The sequence below is a fragment of the Wasmannia auropunctata genome, unplaced genomic scaffold (genome assembly GCF_000956235.1).
Source record: "Wasmannia auropunctata unplaced genomic scaffold, wasmannia.A_1.0 LD336047.1, whole genome shotgun sequence".
Taxonomy (NCBI): domain Eukaryota; kingdom Metazoa; phylum Arthropoda; class Insecta; order Hymenoptera; family Formicidae; genus Wasmannia; species Wasmannia auropunctata.
Window position 1 is genome coordinate 98,444 of NW_012026843.1, and position 26,448 is coordinate 124,891.

At 37.1% G+C, this 26,448-nt stretch overlaps 1 protein-coding gene across 1 annotated transcript in view; it reads right to left on the reverse strand.

Annotated features, from left to right (window-relative positions):
- Nucleotides 1–26,448, reverse strand: part of LOC105451686 (protein tincar) — a 131,301-nt gene that overhangs the window by 18,198 nt on the left and 86,655 nt on the right. Inside the window, exons 4-7 of the mRNA XM_011692290.1 lie at nucleotides 20,800–20,887; nucleotides 16,831–17,113; nucleotides 15,424–15,648; nucleotides 14,613–14,744 (exon numbers count right to left, since the gene is read on the reverse strand). Coding sequence (XP_011690592.1) covers nucleotides 14,613–14,744; nucleotides 15,424–15,648; nucleotides 16,831–17,107 — 634 coding nt within the window. The 5' untranslated portion in view covers nucleotides 17,108–17,113; nucleotides 20,800–20,887. The remainder of the gene's footprint in view (nucleotides 1–14,612; nucleotides 14,745–15,423; nucleotides 15,649–16,830; nucleotides 17,114–20,799; nucleotides 20,888–26,448) is intronic.

Consider the following 26,448-nt stretch of genomic DNA (forward strand, 5'->3'; position numbering starts at 1 on the left):
ACATAAAGTTCACTCGTTATTAAAAATGTTGTACCTTCTTTTTCTAAATTGATATACTTATACGTTTATATATTTTATCTTGTAAAAGGACAATTAAACAGAGTATGCCAGAGTACATAATGTTTAATTATTAAAATATTTCATCTTTCTTTGACGAAATATAACCAGCTTGACTCGTTAATCCACGTTACTCAATTATTTTCAGTTTCAATTATTATGGTAATATATTGCGTCTGCTTGAAAAGGAAAAAGACGTCCACAAACGTAAATAAATTTGCATAAGAGAATTAATGCGTTATTTTAACGGTAAGCTAAATATATGCGCATTAAAACAATGCTCCTTTGTTAAATTATCCTTCGCGTTGGTGGGATTTTACGTTCTTCCGGCTCCGCGTAAAATATCATAACACCTTGTTATCCGTTCGCTGTAGATATATTCCTAATTGAAAATTACCGCCGCTATTATTATGCGATAAAGGGCCGTCGCCCCCTCGTGAAACGTATCCGAGAGAAAAAGCAACTCTCGTTGCCCGGTGCAAGTTGCGTTGTGAAATTGCATCAATTCTCGGCGAGGGAAACGGGACAGGAATCGCCGCGAGCTTTCAAAGGTTTAAACGGCGAGACGGGGGGGGGAGGACGATTCAAGGAGGAGGGATTTTACGAACGGGAAATCCTGCAGCAAACTGTATGCACACACCTGACCGATCAATACGCGAGCGAGGACGTAGCCAGGACGAAGTTACCCTGTTACATCCTTCCCCCCCCCCCGTCTGCCTCTTCATCCCACCGCCGCGAAAGTTTCCGCGGCGATAACGCAGTTAAAATTGGAAGCTACTTTATTGTCGGTGTTATCATTAAAAAAGGAGTAAAAGATTTATCCTTGGAGGGAAGAGGGTGGAGGGGCTTATTAGGCGGAAGGGCGCGGGATCGTAGTGTAAAAACTTGCGGAAACTTGGTGACAGAGGATGATTAATGTATCTTAGCCGAAATTGCGCGTTTGTTGCGCGAAATCTTGTGCGTGTTCGGGGAATCGTGATAAACCTGACAATTTAAATAATTCGATTTGAATACAAATTCGCAGAATTCTATGTCAAGATTTAAAAAAAAAACCCCGGTATACTTTTGGCTCTAATTTTAAAATTGCTTTAATAGTACGCCCCTATTTCCATATCGCGTGACTTAAACGCATTTCGTCTCTGTCAACAGTTTTATTTTCGGTATTAGAGACGTCGCTGACATGCTCGCGTTTTTTTTTCTTCGATAGAGCTTTCTTTCGTTTTAGTAGAACGTAAAATAGTTGGTTTTTCTTTTATAGCGCAAAACTTATCCGTGATCGAGATAATCTTTTTTTCCTTAATGCGGACTCCGTGACTTTCACTGTCACTTAATCGATTTCCGTATTATTCCGCGAGCGCGTTGCACACAAATATTATAACGAGAAATGCGCCGCCAGATATCATCCGACAACTTCTTTATTTATAAAATCAACAGACGAGCGCGCTACCTTCCCCCGAGTGATTTCAAAAGTTTCATAGCGCGCAATGTTTCATCCATACATTTACGAGGAGGAGGCGAAGGAGGAGAAGTTCGAGGCGCTTAAATATTTATGACTGTCGAGGAATATCCACGACCATCATTCCACTAGCGCCTCTTTATTCTGATATTCAAACGCGCCGTCCGCGTGATTGCAAGAGTCCAGAATGACGTCCCCGTATAGCCGCACATCTATAGACGTCAGCTCTGATTTCGTTTGCCATCGGTAAGTAATGCGATAAGATTTTGTTATGAAAAAATTGGATGGCTCTGAAATTGTGCGTATAAATTATTTCCACACGGAAAGAACAATTTTGCTGAATCCAGATCTGAAAATAATTTTTGTTCAATAATTAAAATAATTTTATGCGAAAGTCAAAATGATTGCTAGAATATCAAAACGTTTTATAGCAATGCTTATCAGTTTTAACATTCCAACAAATTATTTTGATGATTTAATAAAAAATTATTTTCAGATCTGTTTTTAGCAAAATTTTTAAATCTTTCAACAAAATCGTTCTTTCCGTATACGCATTTCCGCGTATCGTTATGCACCAAATATATTAATTCTATATTTCAGTAATCAAAATTGAATTGTCAAGTTATTAAAAATAGCATGTTTTTATTTCATCACGTTAGCACCTAGTGTGGTATAAAATATTATTGATGATATATATAAGCTCGAAATTATGCGACGGTAGATTTTTTTTTCGTCACGCAATTCCGCATTTTTTTGCACCAGAAAGTTCATGTTGCTAGCTATCAAAAATTAAATCGGCAATCTATTAAAAATGCATTAGCACGACGATGGCCAGCCATGATTTGCATACTTGTGATGCGATGCAGTTTAGAAGAGTGCAGCGGGCGTATTATTAATAATGTTTTCCGAGAAATTTATTATGCATTGTGTTTTACGTAAAATCACCAGTTATTAATAAAACATTTGGCTGAATCGTCATGCAATAAAATATCTGTATTCAAAACAGAACTGTGGCTTGAAATGGATAAACGTAACGGTAAACGCGGGAGCTTATCTCGTAATAATTGTACCTCGCATCACCGTATGCAAATTCGTTTTTCAAATCGACGCCAACTAATTACAACAGCACAATTCAAATTCTTGCCTAATGGGCGCGATGCCTCGCGCGCGAATAGACCCTTTAAGAAAAGTTTTTAAATTATTCTGATACGTTTGATCCCGCCGCGCAGTTGTTCCGATCCCTCTTTCTCTTTCTCTCTTTCAATCCCTTTCTTTCTCCTCGCTGCGTGTCTAGTCGACCTGATGGAAACGGAAAGGAATTTCACATTTCACGGTCCTTTAAAGTTCATAACAGGCGAATCATTAGCGCGTGATCCCCATTAGCAACAGGTATAATGAGCGAACTTTGACGCCGCCCTACGCCCGGCCGCGACGGGGTTTACGTTCGAGAAATCCTCTCTTGAGCTTCCTGCACCGGAATCAATCAATGCGTTAGTCGATATCCGCGCGCAGAAAATTGGATACGCCACGAAGAGCCTGGCCAGAGGTCGTCGATTGCGAGACTCCGTGCGGAAAAGCGCGTCGAAAAGTTTTTCCTACGGAGCGCGAGCGCGGGAAAGGGATCGGACGTAATGATAACACGGGTTTTCACTTCAACGGACGGAATCGCCGGGATACGGATGTCCATGCAAAAGCAACAGCCGTCGGTTATCTGCCTGTCTTGCCGCTGGCAGAAAAATCGAAGTAGGTGTAGCTGGTATCACCGTCGGGCGACCGATTTGATTTCCATTCAGAATTTATGCCCGGATATTTAGCTATAGGTAGTATAGCGCTATATAATCAAAGCAGAAATTTGCCATTCGCATATATCTTGCAGTATGTATAAGGTAATAATGTTATTAATGAAGAAAAATACATACATATTGTATGCATTTACTTATATAAAATTACATCTCTTCGTAATTATTTCTTATATTTGAATATGTTACCGTCAAAATCCCTAACCCGTTAATGGCCATTTCTATCAATATAGATTAACTTTAATCTTAGTTTAACATTAATTTTGGTTTACCTTATTTTGTATCTTTTTTCTAGTTCTAAGAATTAGAAAAAGGGGAAAAAATAAATAAAACCGATATTAAAGTTAATTTACATTAAGGTAGAAATGGACGTAAAAATGGACCCAAATTTACTTGTTAAAACTAGAATGGGTGATTCGGTGTAAAATCGAAAACCTATGTGGATAGAACAATTATAGACCTCGTTTCATCCCGTAAATAAAAGGGTGAGAGGCTGGATCTCGCTTCACGTGGAAAGTCCCATGTGGAACAGTACAATTATAGACCTCGTTTCAACTACATTTAAAACTAGTTTTAACTAGTGAAATTGGGTTTTAACGAACATAAGTTTTGACGGTAACATTTGTAACAATATAAAATTTTTATAATTTATCAAATCTTCTTTCTCGTAGATTTGAGAAAATTTGCAAGTTTTATTATTCGTCATTAGATTTTAACTTTCAATATAATTGATTAATTAAATAAACAGTTGCCTATAAGAATGAATATGAATGAAAATTGATTTAAAAAATTGATTTAAAAAATATGTTTTCCGTTAAAAACGCAAATACATAGCGCGCATTATATGTGTATAATGTGAAAGACTTCACGGCAAAGATGTTATAATGACAGACAATACTGAGAAGCAACACCGGAGTGTCGCTATTGCAGAACGCGCGGGCGAACGCGAAGGAAAATATTTACTTTTCATTCTGACTTTTCGAACAACTTTGCATGCAGCTTTGCACAACACTCTAATGAATGTCAACGCAATTGTTACGACGAGAGGTTGTCTGCCTCTTCGCCTCCCCGATCTTTTTCTAAGCACCTTTCGAGAGGGGAACGTCTCGCAATAAAAAAAGATTATAAATACACCGACAGAGATATCTTGAGGAAATTTCCGCAATGAGCAACGAAGGGCCCTCGAATGATCTTTGCAAATTAAGATGATGCTAATTCCATTATGGTGCGAAGAGATACGAACCTTTAAACCTTAATTTGATCGGGCAGGCACTTTGAAGTCTCACAGCAAAATATCTGATCATTACCGCAGCAACGCACAGACCTGAATTATCGATGATTAAGGGGTCGCAATATTTTAATTAAAAAAAGAACATCGGCACCTTTCTGACAAGAAATAATGTGAAAAAAAACGGTATAAAGTATATAGGTATACATGTTCAATATCGTAGAATCCTGTTCTTCTATTTTCGATATGCAAATAGATTGTTAGCTTTAGAAAATAAAGAATTAAACATAAATAAAAATAAATAATCTGTAAGATTTTAGACATAATTAAATCACATGAAAATAAATCTCTACAAATCATACAAGTCCACATGTATTCTGTAAATCCTTCAAATAAGTTGATTCGCTCTCTATATTTTACATTTATGAGAAACGTTTTGATTTATTTTAAACGGCTAACTTGGAATCTCTGGCATATCAATACGCGGAAATGAACAAAGTACAGAATAACTATATGCCTGTGACCTTCCAATCGATTTATACGATTTACGTTCAAGCAACGTCGAGCGTGTCTTGTCACCCGATCGGTCCGGTGCGGCGTTCTTGTATCGCGAGCCCGGATTTAGTGCCAGGTATTTAACGGGGCGCTTTTAACGAGACACAAAATCTATCGGTATAGCGTTTATGGCAGCCACCAGACTAGCAGTCTGCGCGAGCCGCGTTATTAGCAATTTCATTATGCGGGCTCTTCGTGTCGCATCATCGCACGACGCAGGCAGGTTCAAAGGGAGAGAGAGAGAGAGAGAGAGAGAGAGAGAGAGAGAGAGAGAGAGAGAGAGAGAGAGAGAGAGAGAGAGAGAGGGCTGTTTTCATCAAACTCGCTCGTGAACACGTAATACGTGTTACGGTGCTTTAAGTGCGGCAGGTTCAAGCACCGCTCGTCCTATTTTTCGAGTACGCACAAGAGCTATTTCGTGTCGCGGACACTCCGAATTCCGCTCCGCGCCGCGCGCGCGGACGGCCCATGCCGAATTGTTGACTTGTACTACTGCGCGATCGGCATCGCGACTTTAATCCGCGCACTGTTCACTGCACTGCGAGCGCGCTTAGATGCAAAAATATAATATCATATCTCTTCTTGCGCAACGCTCATGTGAAAAATTGTCGCGTAATATACATTCATATATCTTCTCTCGTAATCGTTTAAAATGAAAGAATGTGGATTATTATAAAACGAATCGGAAATTACACTAAAAAAAGGAGAATCGCAAAGCTCGTGCAAAAATCAAGAACATCTTGATTTTTTATTTAGTGCTTTCTGTAGGATACTGTTTTTCAAATTTTGCAGCTTAATTTTTTTTATTATGTTTCAATTGTATAATTAAACATTTGTATAATCATTGTACTAGCTATAATTTATTCAATTCGTATGGATAGGTATTTGATACGTTAATAATTTTAAAAGTGGAATATAAGATAAATTTTACATAAAACAGTAGAAAGTAGCATTTTAACAGGTGCATGTATAATATTTAATTATTTTACACAAAATAAAGAATTTCTAGTTTATTAATTTAGCGTATTTCTTTAACGGTAAACATGCAATATTTGCGACAATACCAGCGGTGGGATAAAGAAGAGAATATTGCGCTCGTGATTATGCCACTGCTTACGTTCCTTAGAACGTAGCCAGCGTATCAAATCTGTTGCGCGGTGACTTTATTGCACATAGATACAATGCAGATTGAGGCGCACAATCACGCATTTTCTATTCACAGCGCTAGCCGGGAGGGGCTTTTGTGGAAGTTAAAGGCTTTCTTTTCGAGCGTTCCGCGAGACGTCCTATTATTCCGCGTGAAACGGCCATCTGAGAATGAAACTGGAAAATTTGCATAATTGCAGAAAGTAAAAGGCCCTTATTCGGTACGTGGACAACTTTTACGCATAGCGGTAATAAATATTATTTGCGAGAAACAAGTTAAAATGCGAGTCGCTTTTCAACGTCGCGCCTCATATGCATAACTTAGAACAGTTATTAGTAACCCTGAGTACATACAGTGATTTTCCAGCCCTTTACTAGGCATGATGAGTCTGAGTTAATTTTTATCACTTTTACAAAGAAGTATACAAAAATTATTAAATGATTCTTATATACACTTTAACATCTTTAGAAAATATCTGTAAGGTTCCGTATTATAAAAAAAATTATAAATAAATATTATAACTAGTACATCCGACACGAAAATCCAATCGTGTATACTATAAAGGATTAGACAAATGTAGATGGTTTTTTAACTGATCTGATAATATTCTTATTAATATAAATTTTTTTTTTAAATAGGAAAATACTAAATATTTATGTTACATTTGACATTTTTTTCGCTATTTTTTCTCTGGTTGTAGAAATTTAAATTTGCTTAAAAGAAAATATAATTTACATAGGACCTCTTTTCTGTAATCATTTCTTGTATTTAATTAACATTTATTAAAGTCTATGTTTTTTTTTAAAAATAGACAATAAAAAAGTTCGTGACCCGCGCGATCAGATAGAGCTTGTTAAGAGTTCCTTCGTAGTTTCTTCGTAACTCGTAAATTGTTAAGTGCATTTTATGGGTGTTAAAGATAGCGAGTGTAAGCCGCATGGCACGCGATATAGGATTTAATTACTGTAGCAATATGTTGTCTCAATCGTAAAAACAACATACAACAACAGTATTTCATCAAACTGTGAATTAGCAATTGGAGGTATGGTATATGTATTTGACGTGAACCTGACATGAGAAACGCGCGTTTACATGATAAAACGCTATAATGTATCACTGTACTTCCATGGCTATTTGACATGATTGTGAGACAATGATAAAAATGATAAATCTTTTGAAATTATTACCTGTGCGTGATATTAGTGTTCTTGAATATGTATTCTTGGCTTTATGACTTCTCATACATTTTTATTCTGAATTAATTCGCATTCTTTATGACAAATAACTGTTCATTCAGTAGCGCGAGAACAATTCTTTCAATTAAGAACTCTTCTATTTTAAGAATTAGAAAGTTTTAAGAATTAGTTGAAATTAATATACATGAACACACAGCTGGTTGCAATTAACATTAATATTATAAATGATTAATATTAATGTGATTTCCCTTACAAAAATCTAATTTAATAGTGACCAATTAAATATTTAAAATATAATTATTCACTATAATATCTTTCCAGTATTAAACTTTTGCAAAAGGTTGTAAGTAAGACTAATTTATGGGCATCCATCTCTCTGTGATCATAATACATCTTTTAAAATATCTGAATAAAATATAACTTACAATTATGAGAAACGTCTATCCGTAACTTCATTCATGCAGTTTCCATCACAACAACCGCAATCGTACTTTTGCCGTGTGATTTTACCTGCTCTATATATATATACATTTATCCTAGACGCGCTCGAGCTACGAATGCATGGTTTTGCAAGTTCATGATTTCACGGCACGTACATGCAACTTTGCGTCGACAAGTTTGGGGTCGCATACCTTGATAAATCGGATTGCTTTGACGAGTAATAACCAAGTTCGCGATACACGCCACGCCGTTCGTATTTAGTGCAAACTGCAAAATAAGTACACGCGCGTGTGCGCACGGAATTCGTCGCGTACCCGACGAATTTAATTCCGAGGGGTCGGCGAGGAGGAGACAAACCGGATAAGGGACGGGATAGTTTCTTGGGCTTGCAGAGCCCGACGTATGCAATATATTACACAGGCGAGCGGCGTGAACAGGGTTCGTTGAGACACACTCTCCGAGCTCTTCCCGTGCTAAACTACTGTAAACATAAACATGGCCTTGCGTAATACGAGCATTAAACTAGCACAAACTCGCGTGCGATGGCCGAAGTTTTGATCGCGCCAGAGACCAGAGGTTCTCATAGACTTTTCTACTCCAACTTCCACCTCACGGTTGCCCCTATATATTTTCCGCGCGCCTTCTACGAGAGCGCCTGGCACCGTCGAAAGTGCACACTCTACCAATGATATTTACGTTGCTCTTCTAAATCATCCGACTTTATTCTGTTATGAACGAAATTTTTTCTCATCTACAGCGAGACACGTGCAATTGTCCGACAATCTTGTGATACGATATAATACGCTATATTACCTATTTATTATTAGGTTCAGCTTTTGGCTGATTACAAAAAACTTTATTCATTACTTATTTTATGTATATGATCGAAAAAATATTTTGTAGAGTATTGTATAGAAATCATGCAAGAAATGATCCCCAATGAAATCCATATAGAGAGAAATTTCGGATCGATTAACAATTTACTAGTTTATCAATCAAATATATAGTTTTAGAGAACCCCTAAAATTATTATTTGTAGCGTTTGATTAATGCACGTCAAGGAAAAGTACAAACTTGTAATCTACGTGTCCAACTTTCTGCATTTCTCGCTCTTGAATTTCTTTGGATGTTATACGTACGATTAATTACGGGAGCAAGGGGTTAAATGGAGCACCGCAATTTATCTTGCTATTCTTCAGACCGTCGCAATTTGCTCTTTTCGCGGAAAAGCCGTTGTTTTCTAACGCCGGTGCGCATTGAATCGTGATAAATTGCGTGTATACGTGCAACGTCGATTAGAATGTAACATATAGCTGCTAGCTACGCGATCATTAATTTTTAATCTTGATAATAATTTTATGATCTATATTTTATTCAATATAATTTTACGAATTACGTATCTAATCTCGTAAAGCTAGACATTATGCGTGAGAAAGTAATTTTATAATTTTACAATAAAGCAAGATAAAAAAATTAATATATTAGTTTATAAATAAGTTTATAATACACACATTGAGGAAAAATTATTTTCAATGTACAAATGTTGTGCAACAATTTCTGAATTATTCACAGAGAAAGAATTTAAAAAAGTAAATATAAACTCTGTGAGAGAGGAAGAGAAGTAAAATTCCTGGAAGTGTTAAGACATTTAGATGGCCATCTTTCCCTGTTTACGTTCCTATATAAATATTATCTTCTCACGCAATTCTTTCTTGTTGCGTGTGTAGGGAAGTGTAAAATTATTTGACTACTTTTGGAATTCTCTAGAGATGGTTTCCAACCACTTCTTTGTCGAAAAAGATAAATATAAAATATAAAAATTGATAAGTTTTTAAAATATAAAAAGTTTAACAAATAAAAATCATGCAACGGTGGAAATTTAATAAATATTTGTCTAGAAGATAACGATAGGTTTGCACAGCGCGGAGTGAGCCGGAAAAAGAATGGAAAGTATGAAAGTATGAAAAATGTTCCTGCCACTTGACATCGTTTGCGTTTCAGTCTATAATTAATCCCGACTCGCGAAAAGAGTCCGGTGCAGACGTCGAGGACGGCGAGCACACAGCAGCAGTTTGTGCAAACCGGTCTCCGCCGAGTTAAAGATTTTAATTTTGTGAACAATTCCGCCGGATGAGACATCGCCGGCGTAATTAAGCGGCGGGGCCCGCTACATAGGAAAAAAAACCTCCGAGTTAACTCGCAGTCGAACCAACTCGAGTCTCCATCCTCGCAATCTACGCGCGCGAGCGTGCATGCAGCGGCCGTTGTTATACGGTGGCGGAACGCGCGCGCGGACGAGCATTTACGAGCGACGTTACCACCGGCGTCCCGTCGGAGCGGACTGCGTACGTCACTTTACCGTAATTACGAGCGAGCTTAATGCTCACTGCGAATGATACCTATTTGCAAGCGCCCGACGGTGCATTACATCGGATACCTTTGGACGTGCCCGCGCGCCCGCGCGCGCGTCCGTGTATACACATATATTGACTCACCGTATTAATGCGGCTAAAGTCCGAAACACCCGCCCTGTCTGCGTCGATATTTCAAAATCGGCTGTACCTACGTGGCCGCTTGGGATTGGAGAACGTAGAAATGCGATTAAACTTGATTTTCCGGCATTTAATTAACAGTTACCGGTGGGAAACTCGTTTCATGACGATACGCCGGCCGCGCTACGAAAACACTCTTGCCATATTTATAAATACAGAGTGTTTAAAATCGTTGTGAATACATAATCCATCAGTTTCCTGTTCGCGTTAATGTCAGTTGCAAAAATATTCATTATCGCGTAAATGATAGAAACCGATATGATTAACTTAATAAGAAAATTTAGAGAGTGCACTTCAAAATATTCCAACAATTTTTATTTATATCTAAAAATCTAACAATTATTAAAGAATTAATACACGGAAAGAATGAATTTGTTGAAAGACCTAAAAATTTTGCTAAAATCAGATCTGAAAATAATTTTTTATTGAATCACCAAAATAATTTGTTGGAATGTTAAAACTGATAAGCATTATAAAACGTTTTGATATTCTAGCAATCATTTTGACTTTCGCACAAAATAATTTTGATTATTGGACAAAAATTATTTTCAGATCTGGATTCTGCAAAATTGTTCTTTCCGTGTAATTTAATACATAAAAAAAGCTACTATCCTGCGTAAATAAGAGAGACATATTTGAATGCATCATCGAAATATTTCTTCATTTTCTTGGCAAGATCACGTTGCACATTTTTTTCACGGTGCACTGTCGTCCAAATAAATTTATAGAAGATATATTTTCTATAACGCCCTGGAATAATTTTCCTGCCTGAGAAAGCGAACTTGGTTTATAGTTGCAGACTAATGTAGTTCATATACGTGCAGGGGATGAATAATGTTCACTGCGTACCTTCGCAGCCGCGTGACATCGACGAGTTTACTACCGTGTATGCTATCGCCGGCGAAGCTGGAACTGCCAGTGCTGCATCTGCTTGAAAATTTCTCTTCGCAACGTGATATATTGCGCGATCGCACGCAATGGAGAGATTAAAAAAGGGAATGTGACAACAGTATTGCCGTATGCATATTCTATCTATGCGTAACTTGATTCAAACAAATTGTGCGTGTTCGAATTAAAATAAATTTCGAAAATCAATAAAATCCGGCGGAGAAAACGTTTGCATATCGTTGTTTTTTTCGCACAACTAAGTATCTCACATATATGAAAATGAAAATCAACTGTTAATATATCATTAACCCTAGGTATACACACTGTTTTTTTTACGACGTCGCATATATACACTGGGGTCCCAGGGATCCCATCCATATTTACTGTAACTCTAGTAAAAATCGACATATTTCAATTAATTTTTTTTTTTCAATCAATAGAGAATCGACCAAGGAACAAACAAACAACAATAATGTTTAAAAGTCGACAGAATTAAGGAGCTCCAAGATATAAGGGTTCAAAGAAAAAGGAAAGTTCGAAAAAATCTCGATTTAGCATCTTTTTTCAAAAAATCATATCTATTTTGTTTATAGATTGATTTGAAAAATCCTTGAAAATTCTAAAAGGGTATACTTTAAACAGTAACAAAAAAATTTGACGATCTGATATTTTAATTTTTTCAACAAATTGCAAGCAGTCCCAGGGACCCCACGCTCACTTCAACTGTTCACTGCTCGCGGTTGTTGAGCGACACGCCTTCCTACTGAAGAGATCCTAAACTTTTTTTACGACAATATTCCAAACCCTTCCCCTTCGAATTTAAAAAATGCCAAACTGAGAAAGTTTTGCTGGGGTCCCGGGGACCCAAGTGTGTATATCTACAGGGCTAAATATGCTGTGCGATTTTTTTTATATCAATTAACGTTTAATGTTCTCAGCAGTTTCAATATTTGCATCGAGTCACAACGGACATCGAAGCATCGCGACGTCACCGCATTTGTTAGAATGCGGTAGTTCGAAGGCGCGGTGTATAGATGCCCGTTAAATTTCTCATTTTATGCGTCGAGGAACCTCGTCGTAAATCGCGGCTTATCGAGTTTAGTCTTCGACGTAGAAATGCATTTATTCAGGTCGGCGCGACTGCTCGCCGGCGAGATGGGCGAAACCATGTAGAAACTTTCCTTCTGCTCTCGGCGGCATGATGATATTTCCGGAACCGAGGAATTGGCTTGGTGTATTATCGTCCTGATGCCTGCCGGTGCGGCGTGGACCAGGACGATGAAAACTTCGAACATGTTGCGAGACAGCGTAATTTTTGAGGCGCCCGTTAACGCCACATCCGTCGGACGGAACGTTCGTCCGATTGTTTCGCTTTCCAACCGTGTTTCGCGGCGGAGTGTGTTTAGCAGTTTTGATAATAATAACCTGGCGGCGGACGCGAACGTTGTATTTGTTCGAACGAACGTGACTTTACGGCGGCGGCGCTTTAATTATGGAGATTATTACCTGCCCGGCCGGGCATTTCGCCCGAAATTTATGAGATTAACGTACATCCGCCAAATTAGCTGTGGCTCATCATCTGCCGGACAATTTGAAGTTCGCGAGATGACGAGTTGCGTCGTATCAATTAACAATCCATTGTTTCGGACAAACGAAAACAATTTCCAAATTGTTCATTAAATGAGATGAATTTAGAAAGATAAATATTTTTAATATATAAATTCTACGAGAGAAAAAGAGAAATTAAATTATCGGTTTGAAATGAAATTAAGTTACTGGAAGTTAGGAGATTTAGATGGCTACCTTTCCCTTTTTATGGCCCTATAAATTATTATCGCCTCGTTTCTTTCCTATATATAAACCTGCAAGCGCGTAAAATCATTTGATCTAACTTGAAATGGTTTCCGGTTGTGAGATAAAATTAAAATATGAAAATTGAGTTGTCAAATTTAGAACAGGAATATTACCACAATACAATTTACAAGATCTTACAATTAGATAAATGCAAAAACCACTTAAGATATATAGCAAAGAGATTGCGGTATAGATCACGATAGAGTGCTTCGAATGTAAAGTTCTTTTATCGCATGTATCTAAAAATTTCGATGTATTGAAATTTATTGAAATAATTGGATTTATCAAATTATCGCTCTTATTTAGAGATTTCATTTAGTTTAAATATCAAACGACATTTGCAGATCGGTAGAGCGAAAGTACTTTCGAGTGCGTACTGCATTAACAAACAGTAGGTACCGTTCCCTCGCCGAACCCTCTTATCCCGTTGTTTGCACAAGCGAGGGTGCGCGCACGCGAAATGGGAAGCTCCGGAAAAGTGATCGCGGAAAGATGCTCGGTCTCGCACGTGGATCTCATTGTTTTCCTTCGCGCTATATATTTCGTCCCCCCCCCTCCCCCCACCCCCGCGACAAAATTCAACGAGCGTGGAATCGTGCCACGTCAAAGTGTACGCCCGCTTCTGTCGACATTGAGCTCGACTATCACTCATTCAGTATCGTCGGGGAAACGGTCGGGTAACCGCGCTTTTAAAGTGAGATGAAAGTGCGGCATGTTTCGTTTGACACGAAGCACGATTTACGGGCGAGATCACCGAACTATATCTTATCGTAAAACGTATGTAAAACGTATAAAAATCTAAAAAAGTAATCTGGAAAATTATTTATATTTTGTCGGTATCTTATTCATATCAACGTGTTCGCGGACTTGGAATCGCGGCAGTGTACTTTAGCGAAAAGTATAATAGGAATGTTTCATTGGAGCTCGTAAAATATAACAAGATCGTAAAATACATAGGAGAAAGCGGCCTTATGCCTCACCTGCAGCTAAACGCAACATAAAGTCAGTTTATTTTTACATCTAATTTCCGAGGCACAAGAAAGCCGAGTCTTTAATATCCAAACTTTGAAAGAAATTTGTAACATCAAAAGAGAATCAAGTCTTTAACAAAAGAATTTAAAGAAAAAGGTATAGATACGTGAAAGAAGAGCGTGCGATGAGTTTGCACTTTTTCTCAATCTAAAGTAGCATAATACATTTAAGATCGTCCGAGGGAAAAATTCCCTTTAAATTACTTAAAGAAAGTATAGATTCGTTTTTATCTTACACTCGCGCGCAGCGCGAATTGATAGTTTGTTTAAGACGGATAAATGGCGAGGACTCGACATGATATTAATTATTTACTTTATGTTTCTCCGGGGGAATCGTATGTGTCTCCCCCTTTAAGCATAGAAGAAGAAGAAGCATAACGAGTAGCAATGCAGAGACATTTATATTACCTTTTGGCAGAAATCCAGCGTGTATTAGCCTCGCTTCCATGAGCAGAGAGGGTAGGAGGAAGCACATGGCCGTGCAGAGATGCACGAAGGCCGCCGTAGGGCCGCCGTGTCTCCATAAATTATTCACCAGACCTAAAAAAGAGTAGTTATCACCCTGCTCAGCGTCTTTCCCAAAAGTTATACATTGTAATTAGAATCGATCGATCATCTTTAAAACGTGAAACAGATGTCAGTTCTTATTCGATTTTCTTTGCGGCGTTATTTAAATAAATTTATTATCTTTTAATCTTATATCAATTAAAAACGACACGATAGTGTCACTGTATTTTATACGCTCGTAAAAGATAATTTTTTAAAATTTTCGAATATAAATAAAAACTCGCATAGAATTTATTGAATTTTGAACAAGTCTATTAGATCTAATTTAGTCATGTCTCTTTCAAACTTTCAATCTTGTAATATTAGATGTAATATTTCAGATTATAGATTTATTATCTACTTAAAAAAAAAACATTAGTTTCAATATTCAGGACTATACAAAATAAAAGTATTAATAAATATATATAAAATAATTAATATTTAATATAAAATAATAATTAAAAAACAAGAGAGATATCTTTATAATATAAGTAGGCGATAAAGATTCTAAATTTCATCAACATTTTCAATTCAGATGAAAATAAATAAAAATTATCGATTATTTATGTATTATTGAATAGATCAATTGATTACATTTTTATAATTACAAGCTGTAAAGTACATTAAGTAATTTTCTATATTCATAAGCTATCATTAATTATAGACCACTTACTGTTATCGGGATTATTAGTGAGAAGCGAGGATGGCGGGTCGCGCGAACAAGCGCTCAAATGTCGGCCTAGTTTTATGCCATCGTTCGCGAGATTGCCGAGCTTCAAGAACGCCGCGCCAAGTAGCACCGGAAGTAGAACGACTCCGGTGCCGGCTAGCACCAGGCAGGCGTACAATTCGATTTTGGGAGGTGGCGCGTCCGCTGGCCATGGTAATGATAAGTAAGCTAAAAGAAATGATATAAAAAACACACAAATTAAGCGCATTAAAGAAAGAGAATAATATGCTGTACAATATATTAAAGAAAAAGCATGTGAATTGGTATTAATGTATTGAAAAACGAATTAATCTCTCGATTTAAAATCTTAGCTTAAGTATATTAATTACGAAAAATGTATGTAATTATTATGTATCAATTGAATGGTTTTTGAGACAAAGTTTAAATTTCTGATTAGCTTCTGTTTCAGATCTAATTAAAATTAAATCTAAATAACGATAAGAGAAGTTTTTTTTCGAAGGGAAGAAGATAATCTCGCCTTAGGACGATTAAAAAGGACTGATTTCTTGATATCGCAAGTGATTAAACAAAAAGGGATAATGGAGGAAAGGAAAATCATTCGTTACTCCTAAACTTATGGCCGATTAAAGAATTATCAAGTAGCAACGTTAACATCCTGTTAATAGAATGTTAATTCGTTTACGATTCCTTGAATCGGCAATTTACTTAACTAATAATTTTATCTCTGATTTTCTGTTAATCCCATTGAAATGGGCGGAGGATTAAGATCCTACTCGGTTTGGAAAGAGATAGGGAGTACGAAAAATTTCTCCGGCAATTCCGTTCTCTACCGTGTGTCTTTTACGTAACGACCTCCAGTAACGGAAGCCTCCAGTACCAGCTGCCAAGAAAAGAAATTTACGCAAAACCGCCGCTGGAAACAGCCGGAAAATAAGGAAAGGCAACGAACCATTCGAGCCCCCGCCCAGAAGTTTTACTGATTAAAGTAACAAACGACAAAAGGGGAAGAGAAACCCTTCGAAGTCGCTAAAGTAATTTCACATAATCGTCACGTTTTCATCCTTTTCATTTCATAAAATATCGATTAAAGTTATATATATAAATCAAATAGGTAATTTAGATATGAAAACAGTTATCGCGATGCAATTTCGTACTGATATAAAAAAAAATCACATGCATTACGGAAGTTTCAACGAGGAAAATTTTATAGTATACGTTGACTAGAGAGATTATCTGTCGGATTCGATTCAGTTGTGCAGTAAATAGATAATTTATCCGCGCGGACGAGATCACTGGTCCAAAAGAAGGATAATCCAATGTTGTTAACGTAATCGATCCCGTAGAGAGGCGTATTTTAGCCGGGATAAAACGGGGGTATACGTATCTTACCGGCGAATCGTCTGGCGTATCTCATTGCTATGTACGCCTGAAAAGCGACAGCCAGAATGCCGTACCAGACGGACCAGAGGCTGTTCACATGACCGCGTATACACGATTCTTTCCTCGTGGATCTTCGTGCCCTCTTCGAGGGCTTGCCCGTGCTCGTAGTAACGCCGCCGGAGCTTATGCTCGACACAACCGGCAGCGGCTTCAACGGCTTTTTACACTTGGCCTGGTTCACATCGTTATTGTTTTCGTATCCCATTAAGCTCCCAGTCATCGACATTTTGTCCTGAAACATACAATTGAGAGCAGTGCACTTAATGTAATCCGAATACAAATAGTGTAATGCTTTTACGGACTTTCTTTTTCATTACATTAAATTTTCAAGCAGAAACTTGAAAATTATTGTTTTTCACAAGCTCTTAACGTGCTCGTGGTGTCAAATACTGGTAAACAAGCTTCAAACTAGAATTGCGTTAAAGAGACTTATACAATACGTATTAAACAGAAAATAATTTTTTTAATTATTGAGATTGTAAAAGTTTAAATTTAATTAAATACACAAAACAAAAATTTTGATGTATTTTATAAAATTGAGATTACAGTACTCTGAATATAAGCTCAAATAATGTTCTTCCTCGCAAAGTAGAAATATTCTTGCTATCTAATTCCGTTTAACTGCGACTAACTGTTTGATAACATGATTTTCATGCTTTATCGATTCAATCAGATTCTTTTGCAATCTCTATCGCTCGCAATCTCAATCTTCATTCAGTAATTATTCGAACGGTAACGCTTTCTCTCATGAAGGACTCATTTTCATTTTGCTCGGCTACGCGGGAGTTTCAATGCGCTCCGACGGTTTATCTCTTGTGCGCCATTGAGCCTCCTGGGAGGCTCTTTTCTCCCGTTGTATCTTTCCCTGCTGCCTACGCTGAAGAGAACGCGCAGTTCGCGCTTCCTCCTCTTTCCACGGTATTTCACAGTTGCGTTGTGCAGAAACGAGGAAACTCGCGGATGCGGTTATGCTAAAATATTAGGATAGCCACGAAGCTTTGTGTTTCTTATTTTTTAATGTTAAAAGAGATACCTGATGTATAAAACTGAATTTTCAAATAATTCTTTTCGTATTCCGTATGGTCTCCGTATAAATTTTGCAGTATTGCTTATATATAGAACGTTACAAAGGCTTGTACTTGTCAAAATTTTCAAGGCACCTATTCTCTTTATAAGTATAGTAACACCTCCCTTCGAGAAATGGGTCTTGACAAAAAAAATTTATAAATTTCATAAATGTGAATGAACGACTCTGTCGATTTCTTCTACCGTAAAAAAACTTAATTAAAAAGTTGTATTTTGCAATGACTCTTTAATTAAGAGCAATTAAGAAGTCGCGTTTCACCGTCTTACATTTTTACTATTAAATTATCGGTTTTAATTAACCGGATCGCGCTGCATTTGCGAAATGAGGCGCCATTTGTCTCGTCCCGAGCGTGAGGTCGGAGTAATTAAAATATAAATGCGCGCAGTTTTCCAGTTTTAGGTAGTGGAGAGCACATTGGGCACGCGCCTTACATACCTGTTCGGTTACGAGGCCGGCGGCCTGTCGGAGCTTTTCAGCCCCTCGCGCTTGACTTCTCCGAGTCTGGGGGTTGTAAAGTGCAAAGTTTTATGATCGTTTTCGTTGGATTCGTTCCGCGATAAAATTTCAAGGAGGGAACGACGAGAGACGGTGCGTGCGAAGAAGCACGTGCGTGACCGTATCAGGGACCTGAGGCGTGTACTCGCCTTCCTGTTTCACGATCTGAAAATTTATAGTCCCCCCGCGTACAACCAGCCACGAAATCCCCGTTCCACAATGGCAGACTTTTCCTTCTGCTTCCTCTACCCTACGCGAGCATATTCGATATCTGCGTAGTTCCTAACGATCGTAGTTATTAAATAAAAGATACTAGACTGTAGAAATATTATAATAGGCTGGCACACAAATGATATCATTTTACGAAATTATTTTAAAGCGCTTTGTGCTTATAGTAATCTGTCTAATTAATGTACAATAATAAAATCGTATGAAATACTTAGATATCACATCTTTGGAAAGATTCTGTGTAGGATAGACCGAGGCGAATCGGATCAGTATATGTTTTGAAATAGATATCGATAATTTTTCTGTTTCAAATGAGCTGTTTTATTATGTTAGTTTAACTAACATATGTTTAACTAACATAATAAAACAGTTCTTTTGAAACAGAAAAATTATCAATAACCGTATCAAAATTTAGCTAACATAATAAAACAGCTCATTTGAAACAGAAAAAGTATCGATAACTGTTTCAAAACTTATACTGCTAACTATCCGATTCACCTCGGTCTATGCTATAATTTATGTACAGGGTGATAGGTAATTTTAAAGCATAAACGTTGTTATCTGCATGGGAATCCGCAGCATAGGAATTTTCGTGCTTTTCACCTGCTTGTTGAGTCGCTCTTATGCGGAAAGTGGAAATATTAATTAGCATCCAGACGAATCCACATTACGCGCTAGCATCAAAGGAAATGTCGGTAGAGTTGAGTTTTATAGAGACCCCCGTGTGCACGAGTGCGTTTCAACAAAATAATCGATAAGATTTTCTTAGAGAAATAGACGTATCGTGCAATTACTTTAAATGGATCCCACTTTAGAAAGGCGGCTTTAATTAGCTTTTATTACACGTCATTCCATAATTTACAGGTTAAAAGAGACTGTCATAAATAAAGTAATATCTTGCAAAGTAAGTTCTTAGTATTTCTAACTAATAATAAACTAAAAGCAGTAAACAACTTTCTTTGATATAAAATTTTATTATCTCTTTCTTGCAGTATATCCTACATTAAAAAAAAAAAAAATTGATAAATATACAATTTTAGAAATAGAAGAGTACGAAGCGAATAATGCGACTATTATTGGAACAAATTATCAGAAGATTTTATTATTATTGCACATAAAGTATGTATTATCGAATTAATGGGGATAGTTAAAGGAAACTTTACGAACGCTTTCCACTTTAAATATTCAGTAAAATATTGACTCCTCAACTTTTGCGGTATTATCAAAGTGATAGAAGCCGCTTAAAATTAGCTTTTATGCTTGAAGGATTATACTTGAAAGTCGCTAGCAGATTTTGAAAATCTTTCGCTAAGTCTACTGAATCATCGTGGAAGCGTAAAATCCCCGCGCACTCGGCTGAAACTTTCATTCAAGCACGGAGCCTAGTCGGACGGGACGAGAAAAAATCTGCAATTATAGTATATTAAAGCCGTACTTGTAATTTAATTGCGTATCGTACGTGAATACTCCGGAAATAGGATACGCTTAGCGCCTCTTTCATGGATTTATTATATTTCTGATATGTCTGGCGTGAGCCGCTGCTGCGTCTCTTGATGTGCTGATAAACTGCTTAGAGTAACGTGTAATTAATTTCGTTAAAAGGATAAAAGAGTTGCGACAAATTAGAATCTTTTGAGGCATATATGTGGTTGAAAAAATAATATTAATTTTTATTTTCATAACCGTATAATAACGAAAAAAGCTGTAATATCTTTCTGTAATGGTTTAATTCTAGTACATGTAGAAAAAAATCTCGTTTTTTAAAGATCCATATATAAAAATTTTATTTTGTTTAATTTAATGATAAATCAATTTATTATAACATTTTATATAAAAATTAAAAAAAATATTTAATATATATACACATATATAATGTACATGCACATATAAACTTTTTTATTTATTTTGCTCGTCTTTTATATATTATACTCTTCGTATACACAAGTCTCACAGAATCCAATTACAGCGTGTCGATTTACTACTCAACTTTGCAGCGAGAACTTCACTTAAAAACTTTTTTATCAGAAGATTTAGCCGATCGGTCGATGGTGCAGGTAATTTAGATTCCCTTCAAGCACGAAATCGATATTTAAGTTACCAGAACTTACCAGATTTCTGTCGAGTCCTCTAAAGTCTCGAGTACGCTTCTCCACTGTAACCAACTCGAAGATGTAGCATCTTTGGCGGTGGCAGCGCCTGAAACATATAGTAACACGAGGACATTTAGCAAAACTTCAATTAATTAATTAAAATAAAATGACATCGAGATAGAAAAATGTCATGGAACGCAAATAATATTACGTCGCATCAAGACTTTTAAGGGTTAATAAGGGAACTTGGCCTTGAAACTGGTACGAGAATTCATCCAGATCATTGCCCACGATCTTCCGTCCACATGTTCGCACTGACATCTATATTTACACGCATATTAATTCTCATACCATATTTACATTGTAAGTACATAGACGAGCCAGCGGCTTCATTAATCAGATTGTCTTCGTGATGTTGTTTGCATGGGATTAGGTAATATTTGCCGGCCGGTCCTGTTTATCCTGAAGCAAGAATGCTGCTCAAGGAGAGGAAGAGAGAGCCAACGTGATTCGCGCGAATCCTTTGTTGATCAATAAAATTTGGTGCTTACATAAGCCGGATAATGAGCTTGTGCCCGCTCGGACAGACTGCGTTAATTACGCTCCATACGCCCCCCGCATTTATGGCCACGCGCACGGTTTACATAACTCGTGCTTCGCATTCGCTTTTATTATCTTCCTGCCCGTCCCCCTCCCCTCTACCCCTTCTCCCTCTTCCCAAATGAGTTGCTTTGTATGCACATATCACGACGCGCGTTACCGTAAATGCGTCTTAAACTTCGCCGCATGGAAAGCGTAGCGTGCAGGATTTTAACGTATTGAGCCGGCCGTCTCTCGTACAAAAGAGTAATTGACCGTATAAAACCTTTTTAATCCTTCTGTAGATTACCGTTACAAACACAGAGAGGGATAAATGCTTCCCCGCTCTTTTCTATTAAGGTACATAAGGATAACAAATGCGCGAGTTTCTTTCTTTCTACGCTTTCGAGTTTCTTTCTTCATACAACAAAATTAATCTCTATAACGATAAGAATTATAAGTAACTTCCAAGATTATTTTCAATTGCGTTAAAAGCGACGAATGCATACCGAGAACATTAAAGAGAACATTAAAGGACTTCGGTTTTATTATTACGGTTCAAAACTAGACGACTTTATCCTCTCAGTCTCTCTCTCTCTCTCTCTCTCTCTCTCTCTCTGTCTGTCTGTCTGTCTCTCTGTTCTTTTTCTTTCTTTTATTGATTTCTCGGTCGATTTCGCAAAAAGAGAAAGATAACATAGTGCCATTAGTCTGATTACGGTTTCGTATTACGCGGTCCGAACGCCACCTGAGCTTCTCTAGGATGGCGTTTGGCCATTGTGTACCCCGGCAGCTTGGGCCGGAGAAAGGTAAGCTCGTAAAGCTAGTATAAGAAGGCAAAACCACGGGTTCATTAATTTTACCCCTCAAGGCAAACCACGAGCCACACAAAGCATGCCCGCGCATTAACACAGTGCACAATACGAATAAATATACCGAGTGGCGAGCGGAGCGTTGAAGATATACATTATGCAACAACAATTCCGTTCGAGTGCAGTAGGAGTAATTTTTAACCACGTTTTGAACGAGAGAAACGTTTCATGCTGCGTTAATTAATTGAATCAATCAAGCCTGCGTCAAATTAATTCATAAAATGATACAATAGCATTCAATACAAGTTCATTACCGGTACAATAAAAGAAACTATATATTATGTGTAATTCATGAAAAGAGCTAATCCGTCTCATTAACCAATTATTTATTTTATAATTATTACAATTATCATTATTGCAATTTCCCTGTTGATATTATAATAAAATTGTATTGATAATTCCAAATTATTATCTATATCCTGCACAGAGAATACATAGAACAGATGTATATATAATAGTATATCCATACATTTTTCTCTTAATCCTTCGTATATCCTATTTGTATGTCAATCGATTCCTCCCATTTCCATTAGTATTAATAAAATATTAATTTTTCTGTCTCTTCTAATATATTCTTTAGAAAGAATAAATCAAATAAATAAATTGTAGTATTATTTGAGTCTTTGCTTAATTTTTTAGAATTCGGATTTTTAAAATAAAATAAAATAACACTATTAAATAATAATAAAAATAACAGTTTTAATTAAATTACTATTTTTTGGATGCGAATTCTCTGGATGAATTCACTATTCATGTAATTTATATTATGATAATAATATAATTAATTAAATAAATAAGTAACGTGAAAACACCAGTGCAATTATGTATGAATTATTAATTAACTTAAATATTACATATTAATATTAATTAAATTATAATATTTATATCGGAGTAGATCCCATATCGAGTATAATCAACAGCATATTTCAACAAATAAAAAAATAAGGCGTGAACAAAAATATTATCTAACAAGTATAACGATAATAACGGCAGCCGATTCGCGATATTTATTAATCATGCAGGAAATTACCGTGACTCTCCAGGTCTTAGCCTCCGTAAAATTCTTGCGTATCGCAGGTACGTACGCGGTACGGTAATTACATCACTCGCAATAAATCAGGGCCGCGCGCCGCTTGGCATTAATTATCCGTCACCGTGTAACTGAACGGTGCAGCACGCAGAGTGGCAAAAACTTCCTTCCACGGCGAGAAGAATGCCTACTCCAATAAAATGCCCGCACGGCGCTGATTTATCATCCGTGGCGCCCGTCACGACACGCGTTGCCGGATACTCATACGGATCCGGCAAGAGTCATCAAAATAAGAAAAAAAGAAGAACGTTTCACTGAGGAAATTATAACGCAATAGATCTCAGGAAACTATGCTTGTTCGTCTGTTTCACGTGCAAATCACGTGTAATTCTGGAAGACGTCGAAGGCGTCTTAAATGAAAAAAAAAACATAATTATCTTATTAAAGAATAATTTTTTATAAAAAATTAATTTTTTTGTAAAAATTTTTAATTTTATTCTAGGGAATTTGTTTAAAAAACACTTTTGATTTCTTTTCCACTATTCCTCTTTCCATTCAGTGCTTAAATATAAATATAAATATAAATATAATTTTTACGCAATTAGACAAATTTGACTACCAAAATGACAACTATGAACGTTAAATTACGTTTGTCATAATATTCATAATATTCGTTTATTAACGATATTACTCAGTGAGTTTAATAATTCGCGCAACAAATAAAGAGGTAGTCCTTTATAATGCCAACCTACACACTTGTCATCCAATAAATATCGTTTTCAATTAACAGCTGCTTATATAATACAACTATTCAGAAATATTCGTATGTTCTCTCAAATGTTATGAAATTGTGATTTAATTTCTCACGTACACGAACAATATTAACGATAATAATTTTAAACGCTTGCGGCAATCGCTGCGAAAATCGGTGATAGTTACGACGAAAATTTACGAGAATTTCATCCTCTGATTATAATACCGAGCTAATTCGGCAGATAAAGTCTACTTACCGTATGTAAGTTCGAAATCCTGTACAGAACTCAGAAGTTTAACTCGCATACGCTTAGTGCGATCTGCTGTAAATGGAGTTTGAATGCCGATAAAATAATCTCGTGGGGATGATTCATCGTGCACGTAGCGGCAATGCATGATACGTTCCCGATTAGCGCAAAGACTGCACGAAGAAGATTATTCATCATGCGCCTTCTGATGCGCAACGTATGAAAAAGCGAAAATCGTCATTATTTATATAATTAATAATCATCAATATATTCATAAATAACTGCAATTTTCGCATGTAACAATAACATGGATATTAATAAATAAATAATTTGGGATCGAGCTTGACAAAAAAAAACGCCACTCATATTCAGGATGAAAATATTGTACGGTAAGAAAATATTGTACTCGGGAAACCCTATTATTTCGCTGGAAAGACTGAAGATACGAAAACGTGAGGTTGAGATGGATTTCGGACTTCGCCATTTTGCCGAGTTTGCGGCTTTCTTCCGGGAGCTACCGTCTTCCTGTGTGTGCTCCCCCTATTCCCTGTTCGTCTCTTCTTCCGAAGAGTCACTCTTATTTCGGTTCTTTCAGACTATCGTTTGTCAGATCTGATCTGGTCAGAGAAAAGTATCTTATTATCTGGGATATAACGCGCGTTTATATGACTGAAAGAAAAGAAAAACTGAAGGGATGGACCGACGGATTCGGAGTTAATTTATATACACATACGAGAGAATATTTCGAGAAGCGATACTCTCACGCAAGTAATTTACTTTTTTCTTATTATTATCGTTTAATTTATCATAACAAGATAATGATACATAAGAGGATCATTTTTATGGTTATTATTGCGTAACGTTAGCGCGATATAATGCTTACGTTTCAGCTGATGCATTTCCCGAGGGAAACGATAACCCGAAAGTCCATTATCTCGTCGGAAAGCGTGAAAATTCGAAAGCGGAAATCGAGATGAGTTTCGGACTTTCGCCGAGCTTGCGGTTCCGCGGTTCTCGCTATCTCGTTCTCCTCTTCCCTCCAACCGCCCCCCCCCTCCTCCCTCCTCGTCTCTTTTTCGTGATGCCACCTCTCGCGTGACGCCTGTCTTCCCCATGCGGGCGCGCCGAATTCTCAACATCGCCACAATTTAAGGAAAGAAGCAGCCGGGAAAGAGAGACTGATTTCGAGGAGATTTCCCCGAAGTTGGGAGAGAAGCTTAAAGCTCCGCAGGCGGGAAATGCTGATTTGGAATTCTCTCTCTCGGCGGGGGACAGGAACGCGGCGCGGGGCGATGCGGTTAGAAGTTTTCGAGATTGTTTGCCGTGCTAGCCGGAATATAAATCGGGCTTAACTCGTCGGTTCCCTTTTCGTATGGTTAGGCAAATGTGGCTTTTACGAGCGCCGGCAAGAAAACGAACGTTTTTAATTCACTCGGCTTTTCATCTCTCCGCGCCACCGCCGCCGCCGCCGCCGCCGCTTACTTGAATTCAACGGAGGGAAGAGACCGTCTACCGCCCCGGTTACTGACGTCGTTCATGGAGCACTATTTTACGTCACTTACATACATTAGTTTACATTATCTTGTATCAACACATTGACGTCTTGAGATCTTAACTGGAGAACTATGAAATATTCATATATATTTGTGCGTTTCCTTAAAATACAAGACACAAACTTCTCCCGTGCTTCATTCTCCCTAATTATTTCACATTAATATTTCAAGAAATCGAAACTTGTACATTTTATTTCTTCACATTTCCACTTTATCAAGAAATTTACGTGATGTTGCTTAAGGGATATTGCAATAATATTAATTGAATGTTAAGGCGATGCTGGAAGGTCGGCCAAATTTGTACGAGGTCGATAAAGCAGTCTGCTCAATTCATGACAACATTTGATTAATATGAAAATTCTACAGTTTATATGTACAAATTGAAAGTATGGCACCCTGCGGACAACATAAAAGAACAACACTAAATTGTTAGAACTAGGATAAAAGCTTATAAAAAAAGTTATTCACTTTTAAAGATTTCACGTAGATGTGCAAATCTGCATGAAATCTTTAAAAGTAATAACTTTTTTTATAGGCTTTTATCCTAGTTCTAACAATTCAGTGTTATTCTTTATTGTTGATCGCAGGATGCCATACTTTCATATATATTTGCACATATAAACTGTAGAATT